We start from the raw sequence: 26,285 nt of genomic DNA on the forward strand, positions 1-26,285 counted from the left end.
TTGCAATGAGATTGTGACATGTTCAGACATCTCTGGGTACCCCGCTGAGAACAGGAAATAATTGCCCCTCTGTCTGGCACATTGAAAAACACAGAGATCAGAAATTTTTGCATAGATTGCGTCCAAATGGTTGCAGTAAAAAAATAAAAAAAAATCTGAAGCGGGATTTGCTGCTTGCATGTTTCATGTCTATGCGGTAGCGGAAGGGTTAATTGAACCCGTGTGATGTGTCTTATAATAAGCTTGCTCAGTTGAGTATTACACAGATCTGCTCGCTTGTATTGGCTCCTATTGAGGCCTCATTGTGTCTTTGTTACCGCTAGCTATTGTTCCACGGGCCTCTCACTTCTCCGTATTGTGTCTGGTGGCAGCTGTCCCCTGTTCAATCCTGCTCTGTCAGGGGGGGGCCTCCCTGGGCTGTAATGGTACAGATCTGATTGTGCAGAGGCCGAGGTTAGCTGGACTTCAAAATTAAGTAATTAGGAGGGGGGAGGGGAGGGTCACGCAGCACAAAATGTCAATCACACGGAGGGCCATTGAATAGAACATGCATTATGCAAAGTGCCTGGAGGAAGAGTATGTTGTTTTTTTTTTTCTTTAATTTCGGTTTGACATTATGTCTGAAACCCCCTTCTGCCATTATATTCAGCATATGAATACAGACACAGTCAGGTTTTATTTCACTATATAATCAGAGCAGGCAGTTGCCCAGGGGCAGCGCTCTTCAGGGGCGACATAAAGATTACTTTGTGATAATTGCATTCATTGGGAAAATTTATGAAAGCGCACCGTCAGGATATGTATTCTTGTTGCACAAAAAGCAAAAACGCAAGCAGCCTGGATCTGCTTCATTTTTTTTTTTTTTATTTCAACCTACGGCGTGACGACAGCTGCAATGGGATTGAATGATGTGGGAAGCTTTCGAAACGAGAAAATGATAAAACTTGACAATTTGAACCTGAATTTGGGGTTTGGGTATTTTTGTATGGTGGGGTATTGGGGTGATTATGCTCATGAGGTGGGTGGTTTTCCAATGAGTTGCTCCAGATCAAAGCCCACTTTTATTGAGCAAAGAGAAAGTTCACATAAACATCATTTGCCAATGCACAGGAGTTCTTCCACATCTACATGAATAATCAATTGAAAATGCCAAGCCACCTGGCTTCCTTGTCAGCGCTGCTCTTTTTTCCCACTTACCGGCCGTGATATAACTAAATGATGTATACAGCATGCTCATCCAGTTCTGGCAGGGCATACAGTAAACCCCCCTCCATTGCGGGAATTATGTTCCGGACCCAGCCGCGAAAAGTGAAAATCCGCGAAATAGAAAAACCCTATTAAAATACATTGTAGGCATGTTTTTTTTTACTGCCACTGTACTTTTTAAAAGCATTTTAAGGTCTTTAACCACTTTACCACCGGAGGATTTTGCTGTCTTACGTCTGGGCCACTTTTTGCGATTCGGCACTGTGCGACTTTAACGGACAATTGCGCGGTCGTGCGACGCCGTACCTGTAAACAAATTTCACGTCCTTTTTTTCCCACAAACAGAGCTTTCTTTTGGTGGTATTTGATCACCTGTGCGATTTTTTTTTTTTTGATCATGCGCTATAAACAAAAAAAAAGCGTCAATTTTGCAAAAATAACAATATTTTTCACATTTTTTTTATATGAAATTCCCCCCCAAAAAAAATTAAAAATCAAAATTTTTTAACATTTTCGGCCAATTTGTTTTATGCTACCTATGTTTGGTAAAAAAAATTGCAAAAAGCATGTTTTGATTGGTTTGCGCAAAAGTTATCACATTTACTAACAAAGGGAAAGATTTTTGTCATTTTTGTTGTTTTTTTTTTTTAACGCGTAATGGCGGCGATGTGCGATTTTCTTTTGCGGGACTGCGACATTGCGGCGGACAGATTGGACCCTTGACTGACATTTTTGACACTTTCAGGGTTACCAGTGACATTTCTACAGTAATCAGTGCTATACATATGCACTGTTACTGTAAAATTACACTGGCAGTGAAGGGGTTAACTTTTTTTTAGAGGGAGGGGCTATGTGTGTCCCTAGGGGCGTGATTCTAACTGTGATTGGCTGTGGCTTGAGATGTATGAACAGTGATCAACGGTTCTACATAGTAGAACCGTATGATCATCATTCATACACCTGGGAGAATGACAGGCGGCTTGTTTACATTAGCCGCCTGCCTTGCTCCCTCTCCCCCGACGATCGCCGAGTGACCGGCGGACATCGGGTCCGCCGGTCACACGCGCGGGGGGGTCCGTGACCACTCGGGAGCGGGAGCGTGCCTCCGGCGGCGCGCGCTCGCTCCCTAGACCCTCACAGGCTAGCGACGTAGACCTACGTCACTCTGCCTGTGAGGGGCTGACCGCCGCAGTAAATATTCGTGCGGCGGTCAGCAAGTGGTTAAACAAATAAAAGATACTGAGAGACAGAGCAAAAGCTATGGAAAACACAAAAATATTAAATTTTTAATGATTTATATAGTAAAATAACATTACAGAAAAAAACGCAATATACCGGGACCGCAAAAACTGAACCGCGATGGAGCGGGGGTTTACTGTATATGGACATCCTGCCAGAACCACGCCCGATGCAGTGCGAATCCAGCACGCTCTTTGATCACTGTGTATGTTGGACACAGCTGATCACAAATTAGGGGTGAAAGGCCAATCACAGCGGCCCTTTACCATGTGATCAGCTGTGTCCAATCACAGCTGATCACAATGTAAACACACTTGCGGGTAATCTGCATTTCCTTTCTTCACAGCATGAGGAGAGGGGAGTCGGTAACCGGCAAGTGCAACAGGGGACATCTACACTGATAATCAGAGCATTGGTCATCGGTGTCCTGATTATTAGTGCAGCCCCAACAGTGTCTATCAGCGCCAATCAGTGCTGCATATCACTGCCTCCTCATCAGTCCTGCCTCATCGGTGCCAATTAGTGCCACATATCACTGCAGCCTCATCAGTGCCCATCAGTGCAATCTCACCAGTGCCCATTAGTTCAATCTCATCAGTGCCCATTAGTGCAATCTCATCAGTGCTGCCTCATCAGTACCCATCACTGCCGCCTCATTGGTGCCCATCAGTGCCACATATCAGTGCAGCCTCATTAGTGCCCAGCAGTGAAGCCTCATCAGTGCCCAGCAGTGAAGTCTCATCAGTGCCGCCTCATCAGTGCCCAACACTGCCACCTCATCGGTGCCCATCAGTGCCACATATCAGTGCAGCCTCATCAGTGCAAGTGGGAAGAATATTCCTTACATTGGTGGTCAGTGGGAAGAATGCCCCTACATTCGTGGTCAGTGAGAAAAATGCCCTTACATTCGTGGTCAGTAGGAAGGATGGCCACCTTGCAGTGGTGGTCTAAATGCCTACTTTACAGATAGCTAATAAAATCACTGGTGTCATGCTGATGTCTTTCCCAAGTAGTGTTGGCCCTGAAACTATAAAGGCACCATTACATTGAAGGACAGTCAACCATAGCTTAAGGAACCCCCAGCACCTTTTGAAGGAACCCTAGGGTTCCATCAAACCCTAGTTGATAATTACTGAAACAGTCCCTAATGTCCATCCACACACCAAACAATCACCAATGCTCCTCAACCTACCGCAACACATATACCAGTATACACCCGCACTGCATTGTGGTGTATTTGTTTGTTTTTTTGCATATACTGTATATGCATATACTACAACATGCATGGACACATCGAGCAGTGTTGTACAACCCAGCACAGAAGTGTGACTGGCCCCCTAATCTTGTACTCTGAGCAACCTCAAACCAATAAAACATCTCTTGCATGCCAGTGTGTGCCTACGTTCAGGACTTCAACTAATTATTTTTATATTAAGTGCTCTGAGAGCTGTAGAGATACCTGCTGGGTCTCTACTTTTTTTTTACTATTTGGTGACAAGTCTGCTTTATATATTATTGTTGTTGGCCAATAATGATTAATGCAGCTCTGCCCAGAGAGGTCCGCCTTGATCGTCAATACGCCTAACAGAGACACCAGTTAATCAATAGCTGCTGGGCCACTGAAGGGTGGCGGTAAATATCGACGAGAAGCTCGGCATATCTTAAAGGGCGAAACGTTTGGTATCAAGAGACGGCGATATTAAACTGGGTTTTATTGAGATTCCACATCAGACATATAAACTCAAACACTCCAAACTGGAGCTTTTTGAAGGTGCTGTCCTTTTTAATCAGTTCAAAGGAGGAGGCATCACCTTCAGCTTTGCTCCTTCTTTTTAAATTCATAACTTTGCAAGCCTTTGATAAGACAGAAATAGATTAACTTACAGACGTGGCATTGAAGGAGTTAGCGGCTTCTGGTGAAACTTCATCAATCGGATTATATATGTGGTATCTGAGCCCTGTTATCCTTATCTAGCGTTGTATATTAGAGAAATGGAAAAGTTTACCAAGAGGGGCGTCATACAACGTATGTAGCGCAGAATTTCCAAAGGTAGTGAGATCCAGGAACATGCAAATAAATTCTCCAGCTAGGTATAAATTATTTGGAGCGGCCTTTCCCAATTTCTTTACCACCGAGAAACTCTTGAAATACCCTTACGGCTCAGGGGACCCCTAGTATTAATTACTATTTCTCTTACGTCCTCCGACAGTCGCCGCACACTCATTCAGTCTTCACCAATGGGGTATTGACTTCATCTCCGTAGGAGCAAGCTAGGCATAAAACAAAGTAATTTACATAGACACACCTATGGGGCTGTCCCACTGGTCCAATACCCCCTGCTATCAGCATTCACAACTCAGTTTGTCTTCTGCCTAGTTAAGGAGTAAGATAGGCTTAATTACTATATTTATAGCTCACTGCACATTAGTGTGGTGGTCAGTGGGACAAATGCTCCTTACATTTGTGGTCAGTGGGAAGAATCCCCTCTTACAGATAACTAAAAAGATAATTGGTATTCGTGGGAACTTATCTGAGAGGCATACAGTAAGTTGATCTTAGTTCAAGGAACCCCTCTGGAGGACCGCTATAGTTTCACAGAAGCCTGCGTGAGAAGCTGATTTGGAGTATTGATAGTATAGGTTGCTTTTTAGATGCAAGGGTCTACTTATAAAGACCAAGGGTGCAATTTCAAGTTTTTTATACAATGAAAATTATTTAGCATTTTAAACCTATTTTAACTCTCATGAAAATTACCTGAGAGACCACTTAGAAAAATTTGGTAGTTTCTCTTTCGTTCATTGATATGAACACAGCTCCTGATGTTCATAATCATTGGGTAGAGCTGCACGATTAATTGTTAAAAAATCGCGATCTAGATTCACCCCCCCCCCCCCGCTATCTTAACCACTTGCCGACTGCCCGCCTGCCCGACGCAGTTTTACTGCGGCAGGCTGGCTCGGCTGTGCGAAACGACGTAGCTCTATGTCGGTCATGCACATGGTGCTGGGGGGCGAGCGTGCCCCTGCCGGCGGTGTGCTTTCATCCCCACTAGGCAGCGGGGATGCCGATCTACGAATGCCCCCGGGCACCCGTGATCGCTCCCTGCTGACAGAGAAAAACGGCCAGCTGTTGTAAACACAGCTGACCATTCTTCTCTCTGAAATAAGTAAAGAATCCCCCATTATTCAAACCACTATGCGATCTGATTCTTCTGCGGACCAAAAAAAAGGGTCCTGTGCGAGTTCACTGCGATTGCGGTGCGAATTCAGCCATCATTATTACAGTAACAGCGCATATTTTTAGCACTGATTACTGTAGTAATGTTGCTGGTCCCCCCCAAAAATGTCAGTCAGGGGTCCGATCTGTCCGCCGCAATGTCGCAGTCCCCCCAAAAAATCGCAGATCGCCGCCATTACTAGTAAAAGAAAAAAAACAATAAAAATGACATAAATCTTTCCCGTAGTTAGTAGACGCGATACGTTTTGTGCAAACCAATCAAAATACGCTTATTGCAATTTTTTTTTTATCAAAAATATGTAGCAGAAAACAAATTGGCCTAAAATGTTAAAAAATTTTGATTTTTAAATTTTTTTTGGGAAATGTTATATAGCAGAAAGTGAAAAATATTGTTTTGTTTTCAAAATTGTCGCTCTTTTTTTTGTTTATAATGAAAAAAATAAAAATTGCACAGGTGATCAAATACCACCAAAAGAAAGCTCTGTTTGTGGGGAAAAAAAGACGTAAATATCGTTTGGGTACAGTGTTGCACGACCGTGCAATTGTCCGTTAAAGTAACGCAGTGCCGTATCGCAAAAAAAGGCCTGGTCATTAAGGGGGCAAATCCTTCCGGTCCAGAAGTGGTTAAGATAAAAACCTTCTGTGTGCAGAAGCCCCCCTAATGCTTATCTGAGCCCATCTTTATCCAGCGATATTACACAAGCTGCTCGGCTGTACGGGACTCTCCCTCCTCATTGGCTGAGACAATGGCACTCGCTGCTGTCAATCAAGGTCAGTGAGCTAATAAGGAGAGAGAGGGGGTGCGGCTGAGCTGCGGCTTGGTGTCAGAATCGACGCACAGAGTGCACAGAGTGCGTCAGCTCAAGTGCCCCCATAGCAAGCTGCTTGCTGTGGGGGCAGGAGGGAGGGGCCAGAAGCACTGGCGAGGGACCCGAGAAGAGGTGGCTCTGGGCTTCTCTGTGCAAAACCAACTGCACAGAGCAGTTAACTATAACGTTTGTTTTTTTAAACTAGACCTTAGTATCACTTTAACTTATCGTGCAAGAGCATTGTCGTGTTGGAGTATCCACCTGACAGGCCAGAATTCTGGTCTTTTCCTCCAAACAGATTCCTGTAACCTTTTCATTTTCCACATCTGCATTCGTCCTTTGCGTTTTCGGTTGCCCACTTTTGGCGTCATGGTGGATTTTTTCCGGCCCTTCTTAAACCACCTTTGCTTATCAAAAACGTTTGATATCTTCATTGAATGTTTACCATAAACCTGTTGTAACAGAGCTAAAGTTTCACTTACACTTTTGCCAATTTTCACACAATTTGATGTTAATCAGCTCGTAAAACGCTCATCTCTGAAGTCTCAAAACGCCCAACAAGCAAAATTCATTTCAATGGCCCCTGTTCACATATGAGCGTTTTGTCACCTGAGGCCAAACGCCTGAAGCTCAAAAAAGTACATGAGCTTCTTTTTTGGCAGATTACAGGCATTTTTGTTAGATGTTAATTAGTGGTGCACCGAAATTTCGGCAACCCAAATTTTCGGCCGAAAATGGGCCTATCCCATTTCGGCCGAAAATGTGTCATAAATGCCAAAAATCATGGCTGCCAACTGTCCTGTTTTTGATGGGATAGTCCCGCCAAATAGGACCTTGTCCCGGCTAACTTACTCTGCCGGGACTTGTCCCGGCCAGTGGGGGAGCGTGGGGGAGGCCGGAGGGCTGACCTTTATTTTCCCTAACGATGTCTCCCTGCTCCAACCGCCATCTTCAGGCTCAGGATGGCCGGCGGGCGCCCTGTGATTGGGCGAATAGGGCGGGGGCTGGCCTGTGCCTGTCAAGTTACGGCGTAGCAAGGGTGGTGCATGCGTGGATGGCGGTTTCTTCTGGACCCGCCCAAGCAGTCTCAGACCAGCGCGCTCAGCCTCAGCACACCAGCTGCTGCTCAGCTCCGGACCCGACCGCGGACGTTTCATCCTCTTACTGTAAGTGAGTGCCGGCAGATAATTGTCACTAAAGGATCTGATGTATGCCTAAAGGGGGAACAAGGAGTTTGAGGGCAAGAAAAGAATAGAAAGTTAACAGAGTTATAGAAGTAAGTGACTGCTAGAGGAAGAGAGCAGAGTGCTGGTTATTAGAGAAAAGTGGGGAACAAAAGAGAGATGTGGGAGAAAATGAGGGAATGCCTGGGATGCTAGAGAGGGACTAGTCTCAGTAGTGCCATAAGACAAACATTCTGTCTGGAACAGGGAGAGAATACAGAGACACTGTCACTGTCTCTGTATTCTCTCCCTGTTCCTTATCTTTCTCTTCCAGACAGAATTTTTTTTTTTTATGGCACTACTGAGACTAGTCACTCTCCAGCATCCCAGGCATCCCCTCATTTTCTCCAATATCTCTCTTTTGTTGCCCAATGTACTAGAAACAACTATTTTAAAATAATTTGGGGGAAAAAAAGTCATTTTCGGTTTTGGTTCTCGGCCAAGGGTATCCTGAATTTTCGGTTTCTGTTTCGGCCCAGAATTTTAATTTCGGTGCATCCCTAATGTTAATGCCTGCCTCCAAACACCTGCAAAAAACACCTGATAAACTCCTGAAAAAAGCCCAAAGAAACGCCTGAAAATGATACGCTCAGGTGTGAATGGAGCCTTATGGAGTATACCTCCAAACATGTTGCATCTGATTGTGAACAATACGAAATGACATTCGAAGTGCATAAATAGAAACCTAAAAACTTGTGCAAATTAAAAAACGTTGACAAGTAAAAATTATTGTGTCGTTCTTTGTAGCACAGTATGGAGATTTAGAACAAACACCGCACAGCTGGATCTGCTGGTTCCACGATAAAGTGTATAGATTATAGCGCCAGGCTCGTGCGGACCTCCGAGGCTCGAGTGTCAGGCTTCTGTGAATATCGCTTTGTGCTGTATTCATTGAGGCCTTTTCTCATTTTTCTTCCCGACGCCTGAAAGAAAATCGATGCCTCTGAGTCCAGGAGGAGCGGGCGGATTCTCGTACTTAGCAGAAGAATAGTTTTATGTTTTCTTCTTTATGATGAATAACTGAGCAAAAATGACATCTGAATTCTCTTTTCTCCAGAAGGATTTTTTTCTTCTTCTTCTTATCTCTCTTGGCGTTCAATTATTATTTGTTTTGGAATTTTCTGCAGTATCAGTATTGGCCCAGCCGACCTGAATAAATAGGCAATAGAACTTTGTTTTTCTGTTTTTTGTCTGATTTAAAGGTTTACTTGTATAGGTCTGTATAAATGAATGTGCAGCTTTCAAAATGATGTTGAAATACAGTTTAAAGGAAAAGCTGTGAAGTTACTCATAGCAAGTAAAGGTCCTACCTAAGAGCATACACCACAATGTGTCTATTACCTTCAGTAGCTGTTATCAGAAAACATACACATCCATTGCCCACATCACATAATGCAGTGAGCAGGACCTATCAGGTTCAATTAAGCTGCTCATTGATTTTAGAGTGTAGCCGTTCAATAGGCACAATCCAACCGCCCTTGGGGAGGAGCGCTTTGTTGTTTTGTAAGCTTGGCTTTTCAACCTGCTTGATCAATTGTTCGCTAGGGCCGGTCAGATTCTGGGGCAACCCAGAGATCTGAGATTATCACCTAATACAGTAAAGGGACAGCCTGTGTGACACATCATCTTGTGCACCCTAAAGCTGGGTAAAGAACTTTGTTAGAAAATAGTTTTCTTTTACGTCCTCCGACAGTCGCCGCCCACTCATACAGTCTTCACCAATGGGGTATTGACTTCATCTCCACAGGAGTAACTAGTCATAAGACTTGTTAAAAAACAAAGCATTTACATAGACACACCTATGGGGGCTGTCCCACTGGTCCAATACCCCCTGCATCAGCCATCCCAACTCAGTTTGTCTTCTGCCTAGTTAAGGAGTAAGATAGGCTTCCCTGTGCTGGGGCTACAGTCTCAGCCTTTCTTCTTTTTTTATGATTTTATTTGCTGCAAATGTGTTTTTTTCTTTGCACTACTATCTTTTATTTTTTGTCAGCGTTAGTCGGATCTTCGGATGAAGACGGCGTTGCGGAGCTGGGAGTCGGACTGGCCGTCCTGGTTTTCCAGGACAGAGGGCTTGATGGAATCCCAGCCTGCCATCGAGCATTTAGCAGGCTATGTGTTCGCCCTGGCCTCGCAAACGACCCATCCCTGTCCTCAGGAATGCAAGCCTGCGAGGTGGCTACCTCGCCCGGACGTCTTACCCACGGTTCTCCGTGTACTGCTAGCGTCCTGCGTTTTTTGGCTGACGGCACCTCTGCCATCTGAGGGTGGGCGGTTTCCTGTCGATGAGAGGCACCCCACGCCATCGGGTACAGGTAAGTACACTCTGTGTGGGGCCTCTGTCTGGGGCTGGCAGTCCTGTGTGTCTGTGTTATCCCCTCATGTCTGTGCGTTTTTGGGCTCCCTGATCCCGGTCCCTGCGGGGGTTTTTTCTCACAGCCTGTGTGCTGTGTGGGTTTGTGGGGGTCCCTCTCCTGGGTCACTTTAGGGTGCTCTTTGGAGGTACAGACACGTGTGGCGACCGCTGCGGGGTTAAAAACCGCTGGTCCGCCATTTTAGGTGTGGGCAGCATGTCTGGCTTCACTATGGGCGCTTATACAGCATTGTATGTGGTGTATTTTGGCGCCTTGCGGGGCCATCTTGTGTGTGGCAAACGTTCTTTCCGAGCACATGTCGGCGGCCATTTTACCGAAGCCTCCCATACTTTCTATTGGCAACCATTTTTCCTTGGCCTGAAGCCTCAGTTCAGCCTCCTGCGGTGACATCACTTCCTCCTTTTACTCTGGAGAGTCGGCTGCGGTGGTAACACTTGTGGGGGTCTGTCTGCTGTCTTTTACTTGTGCAATCCTTTTGGCTATCAGTTATCCTGAATGAGGGTCTGTGTTTTCACAGTCATTGTAGCGGTGTGCTGCGGGGGTCCGCAGCGAGCTTAAAGGGCCAGTACCTGCTTAAAGGGCCTGTACCTTACAAAAAAAAAAGGTGTTTTTTTGTTTTTAACATGGATTCTCAGGACAGCAAATTTCCCACAGCCCTGGTGGGGGATTCAGGTTCCTCTGAATCCTCTGCTCTGTCTACTTTGTCTGCTGCAGTAGCGACTTTGGTGTCCAAAGTGGAGATTCTGATGTCAGAACGTGCTGCCAGAAAAGGCCTTGTTTTTCCTTGTCTTCTGATTCGGAATCTGATATGGTTGCCATAGGTGCCGTACCCCTTGAGGGGTCTCACTCTTCTCAGTCTGAGGGGGAGGCGGAGGTTGCAGGGGTGGATAATTCCCCCCCTGGGACGGCCGAGGACCGCGCAGCTATGGATGCGCTGATTCTTGCCATCAAAGAAACACTACATTTAGAGTGAGCCCAATCCTCCGGGCATTGTGTCAGCTTTTGGCACACACACAGGACCCGCAAGGCGGCGCAGGTGTTTCCTTGCCCCGCTGAGTTTCACGCTACTGTGAATGATCAATGGCGTCATTTAAAACGCACCTTTGTGGTGCCTAAGAAGTTCCAACTCCTTTATCTCTTTGCGTCTCCTACGGATTCGCTTTGGTGTGTGGCCCCTCAGGTGGATCACACTGTGGCCAGATTGAACAAGGCCACGCTAGTACCCACTGAAGATTCTCCGGTGTTTAGGGATCCTACGGATAGGAGAATGGAATCGCTTGCCTGCCATGCCTACATGGTGGCGGGTTCCCTGCTAAAGCCCATTTTCGCCTCTGTCATGGCGGCTCAGGCTGTGGCGGACTGAACCAAGGTTCTAAGGCGCACCCTCGTGGCTGATTCCACTCCTCCTACTACTGTGGCGATGGTGGACCAGATCCATCAAGGAGTCATGTATTTGTGTGATGCGGCCTTGAATGAGGCCCCACTAGCTGCGCATCTTTCCAGTGTCGCGGTGATTAACCATCGCCTGATATGGTTAAAGAGCTGGTCGGCTTACCAGACTTTGAGGAAAACGGTGGCTGACATTCCCTATGCGGGGTCTCGCCTGTTTGGTGAATCCCTGGATGAATTGGTTAAAGGGGTCACTGGGGGCAAGAGCACTCTGCTGCCCCAGAATCCTAAAGGCAAGTTTTTCCGCGGCAAGCGGGGCCCCTCCTTTAAACCAAATCAGGGGTCCTTTCGTGCCTTCAAGGCACAGAACAAGGGAAAACCCTTCAAGGGCCAGGGTGGCTAGAGAAAGCCCTGGGCGGGCAAGCATAAATCCGGCCAGGCTGGTGCGGCGGTCCAGTCCGCCTCTGCCTGATAGGGCGCCCTCACCCGTTTCAGGGGTGGGGGGACGTTTGCGCGGTTTCCTCCAACCTTGGCTGCTCCGAATTCCGGACAGATGGGTTCAGGAAATCATTTGATCGGGTTACAAGATCGAATTCCTTTTGCGGCCGGCGGACAGATTCTTTCCCTCAAATCTTCGTTTGACCCCAGGGCGGTTACAGGACCTGCATCAGGCGGTGCAAGATCTTCTCGCCCAAGGGGTGATTGTCCCGGTACCTCATCGGACAGGTTTCGGGGGTTTTACTCGAATCTGTTCACTGTGCCCAGGAAGTAGGGCAAGGTGCGTCCAATTCTGGACTTAAAAGCTCTGAACCGCTTTGTGCGCGTTCGGAAGTTCCGCATGGAATCTCTTCACTCGGTGGTAGCCTCCCTGAGTCCAGGCGAATTCCTGGCCTCTATCGACCTGAAGAATGCGTATCTACACATCCCCATTTTCGAGGGTCATCAGAGGTGCCTCCGATTCGCTATCGCGGAGGAACATTATAAGTTTGTGGCGTTACCTTTTGGTCTCGCTTCGGCTCCAAGGGTGTTTACCAAAGTGCTGGCTCCTGTTCTGAGCCGGTTACGGGCACAGGGCATTGCGGTCTTGGGATATCTGGACGATCTCCTGTTAAGATCGAGTGCCAGCCAGAGCCTGCTGCACGATCTGTCCACTACAGTTCAGACGCTTCAGGAGTTCGGATGGACCATCAACGTGCTGAAGTCGACCTTGGTTCCTTCGGTTCGTCTCCCATACTTGGGAATGGTTCTGGACTCTGCTCAAGCAAAGGTGTTCCTGCTGGAGGACAAGCTCCGGACCCTACAGAACGAGGTCAGGGCCCTCAGGGACAACGAATCCTCGTCGCTCAGGACCTGTATGCGGTCCCTGGGGTTGATGGTGTCAGCCTTCGAGGCAATACCGTTTGCTCAGTTTTTACACGCGGTCTCTCCAAGCGGAGATACTGGCCAGATGGGACAGGCTTCCTCAGTCCTTGGACCTGAGGGTGTCTCTGAGGCAACAGACCAGATTGGATCTTTTGTGGTGGCTCCAGTCTCTTGCCGTAGCGGAAGGGAAATCCTTCTGGCCGTTGCTGTGGACAGTGATTATTACCACGGATGCCAGCCTGTCGGGCTGGGGTGGAGTCCTGGGCAACCTGTCTGCCCAGGGCACTTGGTCGGTGGAGGAATCCTCCCTCCCCATAAACATATTGGAATTGTGAGCGATCAGGCTGTGCCTGCTCCATTGGTCGGATCGTCTCCAGGGCCGTCCTGTACAGGTGCAGACGGACAATACCACAGTTGTGGCGTACATCAATCACCAAGGGGGCACCAGGAGTGCCTAGGCGGCCCAGGAAGTGACCAGAATTCTGTCTTGGGCCGAGACTCATGTCCCGGCGATCTCGGCAGTTCACATTCCGGGTGTGGAGAACTGGCAGGCCGATTATCTGAGCCGTCAGACCCTGGACCAGGGGGAATGGTCCCTACACCCGGAGGTGTTTCAGATGCTGTGTGCGACATGGGGATCCCCGGATGTGGATCTGTTCGCGTCTCGGCTAAACAACAAGGTGGAAAGGTTTGTGGCAAGAACGCGCGATCCTCTGGCAGACGGCTCGGACACGCCGGTCCTGGTACGCGGACATCGTTCACCTGGCCGTCGCCTCCGTGGCGGCTGCCATTGAGAGAAAATCTTCTGTCTCAGGGACCGATCTTCCATCCTGCTTTACAGTCGCTGGCTTTAATGGCATGGCTGTTGAAAGAGGTCCTGAGAGACAGGGGTCTTTCCTCAGAGGTCAGTCCTACCTTACTCAAGGCTAGAAAAGCCTCATCTAGTAAGATTTATTACCGTACATGGAAAGCTTATTTTGCCTGGTGTGAGTCTAGGGGTTGCTCTCCTCATTCATACTCAGTGGCGAGGGTGATGGCTTTCCTTCAGTCTGGTGTAGACCAGCGCCTTGCGCTGGCCACGATTAAGGGCCAGGTATCTGCACTGGCTGTCCTTTTTCAGCGCCCAGTGGCGTCTAATTCTTTGATTCGCAACTTCATTCAAGGTGTGCGTCACTTGGCTCCTCCTTGGAGGGAGCCCTTACCTCCATGGGAATTTAACTTGGTTCTGTCCGTGTTACAACATTCCCCGTTTGAAAACATCAGGGAAATCTCGTTGCCTCTGCTGTCAAAGAAGGTTGCCTTTCTTGTGGCGATCACTTCTGCTCGCAGTGTCGGAATTGGTGGCTTTATCTTTCCGCTCCCCTTACCTGGTGGTTCATAGGGATAAGGTGGTCTTGTGACCTAACCCGTCCTTTCTTCCAAAGGTGGTCTCTGAATTTCACCTTAATGAGGACATTGTTTTGCCTTCGCTCTGTGCGAAGCCTCAGCATCCTAAGGAGGTTGCTTTGCATTCATTGGATGTTGTCAGGGCGATCAGGGTTTACCTGTCGTCGACGGAATCCTTTCGAAAATCGGATTCTCTCTTTGTCCTTCCTGAGGGACCTCGGAAGGGTATGGCTGCTTCTGCGGCGACCATTTCTAAATGGATCAGGCAGACTATTGAACAGGCCTATTAGTTGAAGGAACGGGTTCCGCCCTTCCCGGTCAAGGCGCATTCTACCAGAGCGGTGAGTACGTCCTGGGCCCTCTGGCATCAGGCTTCGGTGGCACAGGTGTGCAAGGCTGCGACTTGGTCGTCTGTGCACACCTTTTCCGAATTCTACAAAATTGATGTTCTGGCATCAGCTGATGCCTCTTTTGGCCGCAAAGTTCTCTGTGCGGCAGTACCGTGAGGGGACCCTGTTTTTTTGCGGGTCCCTGGCCGTTGGGGTTGTTCTCCCCTTGGTTGTTTGCTTCCTGGGTTATTGCTCCTGTTGAGCCTTTTTTGTTACCCAGAGGGTTACCTTCTGTTCATGAAAGGTTCCTTTCTCTGATGTGGGTACTGCGTTGCCTTTTCTGACGGTTGCGTTTTCCCACCCCTCATGTTTACACTGCTTTGGGACATCCCCATTGCTGAAGACTGTATGAGTGGGTGGCGACTGTCGGAGGACGTAAGAGAAAACGGAATTTTGTAAAATCTTACCGTAAAATTCCTTTCTCTGAGTCCTCCGACAGTCGCCGCCTCCTCCCCTCTATTGGCCCCTCTATTGTATACGTTCTTATACACTTAACTGCTTGCTACCAAACTGAGTTGGGATGGCTGATGCAGGGCGTATTGGACCAGTGGGACAGCCCCCATAGGTGTGTCTATGTAAATGCTTTGTTTTTTAACAAGTCTTATGCCTAGTTACTCCTGTGGAGATTAAGTCAATACCCCATTGGTGAAGACTGTATGAGTGGTCGGCGACTGTCGGAGGACTCAGAGAAAGGAATTTTACGGTAAGATTTTACAAAAATTCAGTTTTTTCTAGAATGTTCGATCGATGATCTAAGACAGGGGATCACCAAACTTTTCAAACAAAGGGCCGGTTTACTGTGCTTTTGGCTTTAGGTGAGCCAAATTGTTGCCAATGGGGTAGAAAATATCCTGGACCTAGCATCAGTGAGAATTAACATGGCTTCAGGGTTTGTGGTTATTAGGATTTGAAGTGGTGCCCCATCATTGGTATCAGTGGGGAGGAATGATGCCCCATAATTGGTATCAGTGGGGAGGAATGGTGCCCCATCATTGGTATCAGTGGGGAGGAATGGTGCCCCATCATTGGTATCAGTGGGGAGGAATGGTACCCCATCATTGGTATCAGTGGGAGGTATTGTACCCCATCATTGGTATCAGTGGGAGGAATGATACCCCATCATTGGTATCAGTGGGAGAAATAGTGCCCTGCCTCAAGTGCCAGGTAAAGGTTGGCAAAGGGCCCTTTTTTTTTTTAAATGTACGAAAATATCGGCGCATATCGGCCGATACCGATATGCGTTGGCCAAAATATCGGTATCGGCAACGAAAAACTGATATCGGTCGATCACTAGCACTATTACTTCCCTTGGTACTAATTATGGGGCATTATTCCTCCCACTGACACCAATGATGGGGCTCAATCTTTTCCACTGATACAAATGATTGGGCACTATTTCTCACACTGATACCAACGAAAGGGCACAGTTTCTCCCATTGATACCAACAATTGGGCACTATTCCTGTCAGTGATACCAATGAAAGGGCATCATTTCTTCAACTGATACCAACAATGGGGCACTATTCCTCCCACTGACACCAATGATGGGGCAATATTCCTATTGTTTGCTCCCTTTTGAGGCTGGACATTTTCTCTCACTTGCCACACTCCGGCCCCTCAAATTCTGAAGGATAGTAAACTGGCCCTTTGGTTACAAAGTTTGGAGACCCCCTGATATAGAACAAACAGTTTAGAAGTTCACCATCCGAAGATTGACTCCTTCACTGTAGTCTTGTGGGTAAGGGCTGAGACACAAACTAGTGAGGGCAGGCTACCTGCCGAATCCTTAAGGAGATAAAAAAAAAAAATATAGCCAGAGGGGTGTTTAAACCAACCAGTGCCAGCCCAGAAAGGATAATTTACTTGGCCTTTAAATGTTGATGATACTTTCCAAGTTCTTACTTTTTACATAAAGGAAGCCAGTAACTCAAAAAGCATTTTTCTTTTTTTTGCAGATGGGATCCATAGTGTGACAGCTCAATGTGTCCTACGTGTTCTCATAATCACTGAGGACATGTTATCCAACAGCATCACCGTCCGCCTGGAGAACATGTCTCAAGAACGCTTTCTGTCCCCCCTCTTGACCAGCTTTTTGGAAGGGGTCTCCACTGTGTTGTCCACCCCAAAGGAAGACATCTTCATCTTCAACATCCAGAACGACACTGATGTAGAAGGATCCATCCTCAATGTCAGCTTTTCCGCTCTGGTACCCCAGGGGGATCGCTCCCAGTTCTTCAGTTCCGAGGACCTTCAGGAACAGCTCTACATGAAAAGGATGACGCTGACCTCTGCCTCCATGCTGAAGGTTCTACCCTTCGATGACAATGTCTGTCTTCGGGAACCCTGTGAAAACTACATGAAGTGTATATCGGTTCTAAAATTTGACAGCTCGGCCCCTTTCATTGCCTCAGAATCTATCCTTTTTCGCCCTATTCATCCCATCACCGGTCTGCGTTGCCGCTGCCCTCAGGGCTTCACTGGGGATTATTGTGAAACCGAGATAAATCTCTGCTACTCCAACCCGTGTCAGAATGGAGGAACGTGCGTCAGAAGGGAAGGAGGGTACACCTGTATCTGCAAAGAACGTTTTACAGGTTAGTGCTTTTTATCACTTTTGCTGTTGTTATTACTAGGTTAGAAAGACTTGGGCACCAGGCTCGGGGTCCTGCCATCTTTGTGTCCTGCATTCTTACCAGAGTATTAATTTTTGCTGTATTTGTGCAGTTTTCCAGAAAGTCCCAGCACTACTTACCTTTTAATTACAGTTATATGACGGGAAGTGAAGTGATTCGCATGGCAGGGATCAGTGTTATGTGTTCCCCCCTGGCCTGACTCCTGGTTTTGTTGGGTTCTGCTTGGTATTCGGCTCATTTCATCAACTCAATGTGGTTTTGAGCATGCACTGTTGCTATTAATCGAAGTGTGAAGCGTTACTTCCTAAAACTTCCTGATGCCTTCTTGAGTTTGGAAGATTGGCTTCTGAATTTTACATTTATTTTTCCACCCCTGATTAATATGATTGTTGTTATTATGCCAAAAAAGTAATATATTGCAGCTTAACAGTCCTTAGAAGTCGTGTCTGCATTAGTTTTCCCTTTACTCAGGTTTTTTTCCTTTATTTTATGGCGATGCTGCCAGTAACACACTTGCCGTCCTTGGGTGACAATGCTCACTCACCAGGGAGCAGAGACTGAGGCGTGCATTCTCTACATTAAAATGATACTAAAGACTTGTTTTTTTTTCCATTAAAAATAACAAAAATGTTATACTTACCTGCTCTGTGCAGTTGGTTTTGCACAGAGCAGCCCCGATCCTCCTCTTCTCGGCTCCCTTTTCAGTGCTCCCGGCCCCTCCCTCCTGTTGAGTGTCCCCACAACAAGCAGCTTGCTAATGGGGCACCCGAGCCGCAGCTCCATGTGTCCATTCAGACACGGAGCCGTGGCCCGATCCCACCCCCTTTTCTTCTCATTGGCTCACTGACTTTGATTGACAGCAGCGGATACCATTGGCGTCACGCTGCTTTCTCAGCCAATGAGGAGCGGAGTTTCGGACAGCCGAGTCTCTCGTGCAACACTGCTGGATCTAGATGGACCTCAGGTAAGTATTAGGAGGCTGCTGCACACACGAAATAGAATGCATTAAAATAAAAAAAAAAACCTTCTGCCTTTACAACCACTTTAAGGTAAAAAAACATTTTACAGCTTGCTGTGCTCCCCCACCTCCCTAAATGCTTACCTCAGTCTTAAATCGATCCAGTTCTGTGCACGGTTGCATCTGTTCTTGCCTCTCCCCCTCTTTTCACAGGAAATTAGGCATTAGTGGGAGCCATTGGGTTCTGCCGTTGTCAGTCATTCAAATGAAATGAGGAGGGATTGGGGGGGGGGTGGAGCTGAGCCACGCTGTGTGTGTCAATAGATGCACACAGCCCGGCTTGGGATTGAGACCGCACGACTTCCCCCATAGCAGGTGGTTTGCTATAGGGGCAGATAGAGAAGAAGAGAAGAAGACAGCGCTGGTGGGGGTCACCAGAAGAGGAAGTACAGGGCTGCTCTGTGCAATACCAGATAAGTAAAGAATGTTTATTATTTACATTGATTTAGGCCCCTTTCCCAATTGTGTGACTTGTCCTGCGACTTGGGACTGCAAAGCCGCATTAAAAGTTGTACCCCATGATATCCGATGAGTACCGTTCATATCTGTGCAATCTCAAGTCTCAGCGACGTCAAAGTGGTCCCTGCGCTACTTTGGTCCAACTTTGATGCGACTTGAATTCCATAGACCTCAAGACTACACAGGCATTGCTTCAAGTATCGTCAAAGTCAGGTGAATTTCAGGTTGCAAAAGTGTGAAAGGGGCCTTTGAAGCGCTTTAAAGTGCTTGCAAACATTTTTTTTTTTTTTTTAAATAACAAACATATCATACTTACCTGCTCTGTGTAATAGTTTTGCACAGAGCAGCCCCAATCCTCCTCTTCTCAGGTTCCCAGCCGACACTCCTGGCTCCTCCCCCCTGCTGAGTACCCCCGTAGCAAGCCGTTTGGATGTGCTCAATCCTGAGCTGGCTGTGTGTGTCCATAAGTCAGAGAACACGGCTTGGCCAAACCCCCCCGCTCCCTCCGCACTGGCTGCGATTGACAGCACCAGGAACCAATAGCTCCCACTGCTGTGTCTGAGCCATTGAGGACAGAGAGAGCTGAGAGAGCCGCTGCTATAGTGCACTTCTCTGGATCAAGATCGTGTTTAGGTAAGTATTGGGGGGGATGCTGCATACTGAAGGTCTTTTTACCTTCATGCATAGAATTCAGCCTTCAGCCTTTAGAAAGCAAAACTTACAGGTTTTAGATCACTCCCACTCTGTGACTGGACAGTGAAAGGAGAAGCAGAAGACTGACGAAACCATCTCTCTGCTCTCTCCTGGTGTCTGTATGCTTGTTGCTCTGCTGCACAACTGATTGGCTCCTTATGTTGCTTTATCCTCCCCCTTTCAGAACTCTGCTGTGCAGAGACTGCAACGGACTGATACCAAGTCAAATGTAATACCAGTACTGCTTGCATTTAACAAAAAAATCGTATACAGATTTATAAATAAGTATGGAGCGCCTTTGATTTGTGTCTTTTTTTATATCTGCTTGGAGTTCAGCTGTAAAACTTAAGCCTCGTACACACGCAACGATTGTTGGCCGTGAATTTTCAGCCAACGTCCGATCGGCCGATTGTCGGCTTGTTAGTATGATGCTTCCGACAACCGACTGCGACTTTTCGGCCGAACAAAATCTGGTGTGCATGCTATAAAATTTTTGTTGGCCGTCACCACAGCGGCCGATTGTTCGTCAGTCAGTACAGATTTCGGCAGACAAAAATCTGATGAGCAAGACTGGGCATGCTCAGAGAAGAAAAAACACACGGAAAGTAAACCATCACATGACATCACTTCTGAAGTTGGTTGTTGTTGGCCAAGAAAATTCGTGTGCAGTCTAGAGCGCATTCCAACCAACACAACAACACTGGACAGTAGACGGCCGAACGGTCGGCCAACAATCGTTGCGTGTGTACGAGGCTTAAGATGTCATAATTCTGACAAAAGGTTTTGCCTTTGGAAACATTTCCTTGCCCACGCTAAATGCCGTTTATTTGTCTTTGAGTCACCCGGGGGTTTGATGTGGTTTTCTGGTGGCATTATGAAGATACATTTTGATGTGAAGTGTGCACTGGCTGTAAGGTGTTATGGTCTGATCATTTATTATGTTAGATCGGTTAAAGCTAGGGAAGGTGAGAATATTTTATTTTTTTTCGGTCTCGTAGAGCTTGGTTGGCAGAAGTTGATAATGATTTGTTTTTTATTCTGAAATGACACCTGTCATGTACCTGAAATACACCTCTTAAGGGCTTATTCATTTGCATGCCACAACCACATGCATTGCACACAGTTGGTGGGCGCTTGCAGTTTACTTGAATGGGTCACGCCCATCGAAAGCGATAGAGGGTGTAATTCCGCCCACAGCCATTGGGGTGTGGCGGATGGGGGGGGGGGGGGGTAAGGGTGGCAGCGTGGGTAAACCACTGGGTTTTACCAACCTCAACCTCCAGTGTGAACAAGCCCTTCATCTTGGAGTCTTGGAGTGCTTTTTATGGTGACCCCCCCCCTGGTGCACACTGACACACAGAGTGTCACTGGGATGGGAAATAAAAGAAAGAAAATTCCAATTAGAGACATGGGGGTAAATTAATACTTGACAGAGGTTCTTCACACACTAGAAAGGGCAAAGGTTGGATTTAAAGATCTGGAGATCCATAAGCAGAGTTGTATAAAGTACTCAAAACCCATACTTGAGTAAAAGTACAAGTGCTCGATCAAAATGTGACTTGAGTAGAAGTGGAAGTGCTCAATCAAAATGTGACTTGAGTAGAAGTACTAAAGTATTCAACATTTTTTGTACTTAAGTATTGCAAGTAGTTTTTTTTTAAATTTTGCTACTCAAGTACTGAAAGCAAAAGTACCAGTAGTTTTGAAAAAAAAATTGCTACTCAAGTATTGAAAGTAAAAGTACAAGTACTGTGTTATGTAGTTATTAAAGAAAGAAGTCAAAAGTTTGAACATCATATTGTTTTTTATTATTTCAAATGCAGCTTTTATTAATACATACAGTTGCTTTTATTTTCGTATGCGCTGATAATACACATGTTTTGAGCTTCATGAAACCTGCCATCTACTGTTCTGGCAGTGGTAATTTTTATAATTGTAACGAGTAACTATGCAGCACAAAAAAAAAATATCGGAGTAGAAGTATTGAAATCATTGAAAAAATGTAGTGAAGTAAAAGTGGAAGTAGGAGAAAAAAATTCTACTCTAGGAAAGTACAGATACCGCCTTTCAGTAGTGAAGTAGTTCTACTTAGTTACTATACATCTCTGTCCATAAGTGATATTTTACATTTCAGTAGATAGCAAATTCAAGGGCAACTCCCTGATTTTACTTTAACCACCTCAATACCAGCATAATACGCCCCCTTCCTTTCCAATCCTTCTGTTCTCCTTGGGAGCTAACGTGGCAATACTTGCCTTCAGTCCTCAGCCTTCCCCTACAGTACTTTTCCAGCACAAGAGGTCCTTAGTCTTCCAGGTTGAATGACGCCCAGTGCCATTTATCCTGAAAGATTGAAGGTATACTGTAAGTATAAGAATGGTTAAGATGTTAGTGGTGCTGTCTGCATTATTGAGCACCGTCTGCCTACAGGAGTAGATCTGGAGTGGTATAAGACTGTGTGTGTACGTGAATGACCTGAAAAATACATAAAATACCCACAGGGGTCCTCAAGGTGCCCACAGGGGTCCTCAAGGTGCCCACAGGGGTCCTCAAGGGTGTCCACAGGGGTCCTCAAGGTGCCCACAGGGGTCCTCAAGGGTGTCCTGGGGGTAAGAGCATGTATTTGAGCTTTAAACTGTATGATAGCTTCTCCCTCAGGAGGGTCCTCAGGGGAGGAGCCTTAAGTTGAACTATAAACTTTATGATAGCTTCTTCTTTGTCTTTTGGAGAAGACGACAACCCTGAGTGTATGTGGCTTACCTGAAAAACACATAAAATACCCATAGGGTTCCTCAAGGTACCCACAAGTGTCTTCAAGGGGGACATGGGGGGGGGGGACAGGGGGTGGTCCTGAAGATGGGATTTAAACTGTATGGTAGCTTCTCCCCCACAGAGGTCCTCAAGGGGATTCTCGGAGGAGAAGCCTGAAATTAAGCTGTAAACTGTATAATAGCTTCTTCTTTGTCCTATGAGGAAGAATACCCTGAGCATATGTGATGACCTGAAAAACACCTAAAATACCCATGGAGTTATCAAGGTACCCACAGGGGTCTTCAAGGAGGTTTTTTGGGGGGGGGGGGGGACATCCTGAAGTTGGGCTTTAAACTGTATGATAGCTTCAGGAAAAGGACCATGTGTGTGCATAAATGACCTGTAAAAAACACATAACGTACCCACAAGGGTCCTCAAGGTACCCACACTGGTCTTCAAGGGGGGTCTTAGGGGGGTGGAGCCTGAAGTTGTACTTTAAACTTTATGATAGTTTCTTCTCCACAGGGGTCCTCAGGGGGGGGGGGGGGGTTCTTAGGGGAGAAGTCTAAAGTTGGGTTTTAAACTGTATGATAGCTTCTCCCCCACAGGGGGTCTTGGGGGGATGTAGTCTGAAGTTAGGCTTTAAACTGTATGATAGTTTCTCCCCCACAGGTGTCTGTCCTCAAGGGGGTCCTTAGAGGAGAGTCTGAAATTGGGCTTTAAACTGTATGATAGCTTCTCTCCCACAGAGGTTGTCAAGAGGTAACTTGGGGAATGAGCCCTAAGTTGGGCTTTAAACTGTATAGTAGTTTCTCCTCCACAGAGATTTGTCCTCAAGGGGGTTCTTTGGCGGTGTGGGGGGCCGGGGAGTGGATGGGGAGTCTGAATTTGGGCTTTAAACTGTATGATAGCTCCTCCCCCACAGGAGTCCTCAAGGGGGTACTTAGGGGAGGAATCTGAAGTTGGGCTTTAAACTGTATGATAGCTTATCCCCCACAGGGGTCCTCAAGGGGATCCTTGGGGGAGGAGCCTGAAATTGGGCTTTAAATTGTATGATAGATTCTCCCCCACAGGGGTCTGTCCTCAAGGGGGTCCTTGGAGGAGAGTCTAAAGTTGGCCTTTAAAATTTATGATAGCTTCTCCCCCACAGAGGTTGTCAAGAGGGAACTTGGGGAATGAGCCCTAAGTTGGGCTTTAAACTGTATAGTAGTTTCTTCCCCACAGAGATTTGTCCTCAAGGGGGTTGTTTGGCGGTGTGGGGGGGCGGGGGGTGTATGGGGAGTCTGAATTTGGGCTGTAAACTGTATGATAGCTCCTCCTCCACTTGAGTCCTCAATGGGGTACTTAGGGGAGAAGTCTGAAGTTGGGCTTTAAACTGTATGATAGCTTATCCCCCACATGGGGTCCTCTAGGGCAGTGGTCCTCAACCCTGGCCTACAGGGCCCACTAACAGGCCAGATTTTCAAGATAACTGAAATACATCCCAGGTGATATAATTTGCTGCTCAGTGATTGCAGTACTCTAGTCTGCATCTCCCCAAGGTAATACCTAAAATCTGGCCTGTTAGTGGGCCCTGTAGGCCAGGGTTGAGGACCACTGCTCTAGGGGATGCTTGGGGGAGGAGCCTGAAATTGGGCTTTAAATTGTATGATAGATTCTCCCCCACAGAGGTCCTCAATGGGATCCTTGGGGAAGGAGTTTGAAGTTGGGCTGTAAATTATAACTTTGCTAAGAAATTGTAGACTTCACCCACCCAAAACAACACAATAATTATAGGTTTCATTCTTTGTGTTGGATTTTCCATTTCTATATTTCATACTTCATGGCAGCAAGCAGAGTTGTGTGTCCCTCTAAACGAAGCCACATGGTAACGCATGTTTGAGCTCACCAAGCCGCAGCTAAAATACGTCTAATTAAAATGCCAAATTCTATCCGTCACTCAATTAATCCTGCAAATGTAGCCGTTTACTTGGCTGCGTGAAAGGATGATTTTTTTTTTTTTTGTTTTCTGTAATTACGCATTAGAAAACAGCAGAATGTTTAACCAGGATGTGTATCTAGATTGCGTTCTCTTAAGCTGAGCTCTCCAAACAACAAAGATCCTATAGCAGCAGCGGTGTAGCTCGTTCCCCTGGGATAGGCTCGATGCAGTCGGATCGCCGACAGTGAAGCCAACAGGTGCTGTAGCGCAATTCTCTCCTGTTTACCCACTGTTAGCCTGTTTACCTATCTGATGCCGGAGAGCGCACAGAATTCTAAGCAGCTCTCGGGGAATCGGTCTGCCAGAGAATAGAAAAGAAAAACCAAGTCGTGAAATGAATGCGCACAGACGTCCTGGCTGGATTTGTCTTTGGAAAACAATAGACTGGAGTTGGAGAAAGGGTAATAAAACACTTTTTTTTTTTTTTGCCTTGGACCGTAAAGCGTATCTAAACCCATTGCCGTAAAGCAGAAGTACTCCCATCATTTTAACATGTTCCAAAAACAGTTACCTTCATGGCACGTGCCGGGAATACTATAAACAATAAACTATCAGCGCGAAACCTAGTATGTGATGTACATAAAGTGCAAGCAAAATTAATAAATTACTGTGTGTGAAAATATTGTGCATAAAAATTGTACATAAACATAAATGTGCATGAAAAATGGCCGGCAGCATACACCAAACGTGTCCACACTTCACAATCAAAATCACATAAAATAGAAAACGTGATGCGCCAGACGTGCACAAAATTAATCCTGAAGTGACTATATAATTAATTATTAAAAGTCCACATATACAATTCAATAATAATATCGTGCTCAAAATATGTTAAAGTGTCCAAGTTGAAGCCTTGATCCCGTGAGAGATAACAAAAACACCAGTGTGTTGAATCCCTCCACCTGAAAGATTGGCCTCTCACCTCAATATGGGACCCAAACGGGCCAGCATTAGCCTATATGAGGATAATGGACTCCTGGGATGACTCTCCAGCCTTTCACCTCCGGAGGTCACCGGGACATACAGTAGGAAACAAAGGCAAAAATCTAGTGCTCTCTGCTTATAAGTGTGTAAGCTTTATTGATTTTAAGAAAGCAACTCACATTGTACGGGCACTCAGCCGTGCCTGCTGGTATGGCAATCAGTAGCTAGTTCCACCCGAGAGACGACCAGCGTCAGACACGCAAGCTCCGCCCCCCTATACGCGTTACGTCAGAGCGTACGGCTCCGTTGACTTCCTCGTGCCGGGAATACAACTGTCACATTGATTGTGCTCTCAACCAAACTATCAAACCATCCAATGGCTGGTGTCACACTGATCACATGTACAGCATCATGGTAGTTGAAGTTTAAACAGAGGCCAAGATGGCAGCTTCTTTGGCTTAAAACGATAGTAGGGTTTAGTTCAGCTTTAAAGGAGTTGTAAAGGCTCAAGGTTTTTCAACTTAATGCAGTCTATGCCGGCGAGTTAAACACCTCGTGAGTTCATACAGTGGGTACGGAAAGTATTCAGACCCCCTTAAATTTTTCACTCTTTGTTATATTGCAGCCATTTGCTAAAATCATTTAAGTTCATTCTTCTTCCTCATGAATGTACACACAGCTCCCCATATTGATGGAAAAACACAGAATTGTTGACATTGTTGCAGATTTATTAAAAAAGAAAAACTGAAATATCACATGGTCCTAAGTATTCAGACCCTTTGCTGTGACACTCATATATTTAACTCAGGTGCTTTCCATTTCTTCTGATCATCCTTGAGATGGTTCTACACCTTCATTTGAGTCCAGCTGTGTTTGATTATACTGATTGGACTTGATTAGGAAAGCCACACACCTGTCTATATAAGACCTTCCAGATCACAATGCATGTCAGAGCAAATGAGAATCATGAGGTCAAAGGAACTGCCTGAAGAGCTCAGAGACAGAATTGTGGCAAGGCACAGATCTGGCCAAGGTTACAAAAAGATTTCTGCTGCACTTAAGGTTCCTAAGAGCACAGTGGCCTCCATAATCCTCAAATGGAAGACGTTTGAGACGACCAGAACCCTTCCTATGGCTGGCCGTCCGGCCAAACTGAGCTATCGGGGGAGAAGAGCCTTGGTGAGAGAGGTAAAGAAGAACCCAAAGATCA

At 46.5% G+C, this 26,285-nt stretch overlaps 1 protein-coding gene across 1 annotated transcript in view; it reads left to right on the top strand.

Annotated features, from left to right (window-relative positions):
• Window positions 1–26,285, top strand: part of CELSR3 (cadherin EGF LAG seven-pass G-type receptor 3) — a 305,191-nt gene that overhangs the window by 72,616 nt on the left and 206,290 nt on the right. The window contains exon 2 of the mRNA XM_082265193.1: window positions 16,572–17,210. Coding sequence (XP_082121319.1) covers window positions 16,572–17,210 — 639 coding nt within the window. The remainder of the gene's footprint in view (window positions 1–16,571; window positions 17,211–26,285) is intronic.

The sequence above is a fragment of the Pelophylax lessonae genome (assembly GCF_965119305.1).
Source record: "Pelophylax lessonae genome assembly, chromosome: 8".
Taxonomy (NCBI): domain Eukaryota; kingdom Metazoa; phylum Chordata; class Amphibia; order Anura; family Ranidae; genus Pelophylax; species Pelophylax lessonae.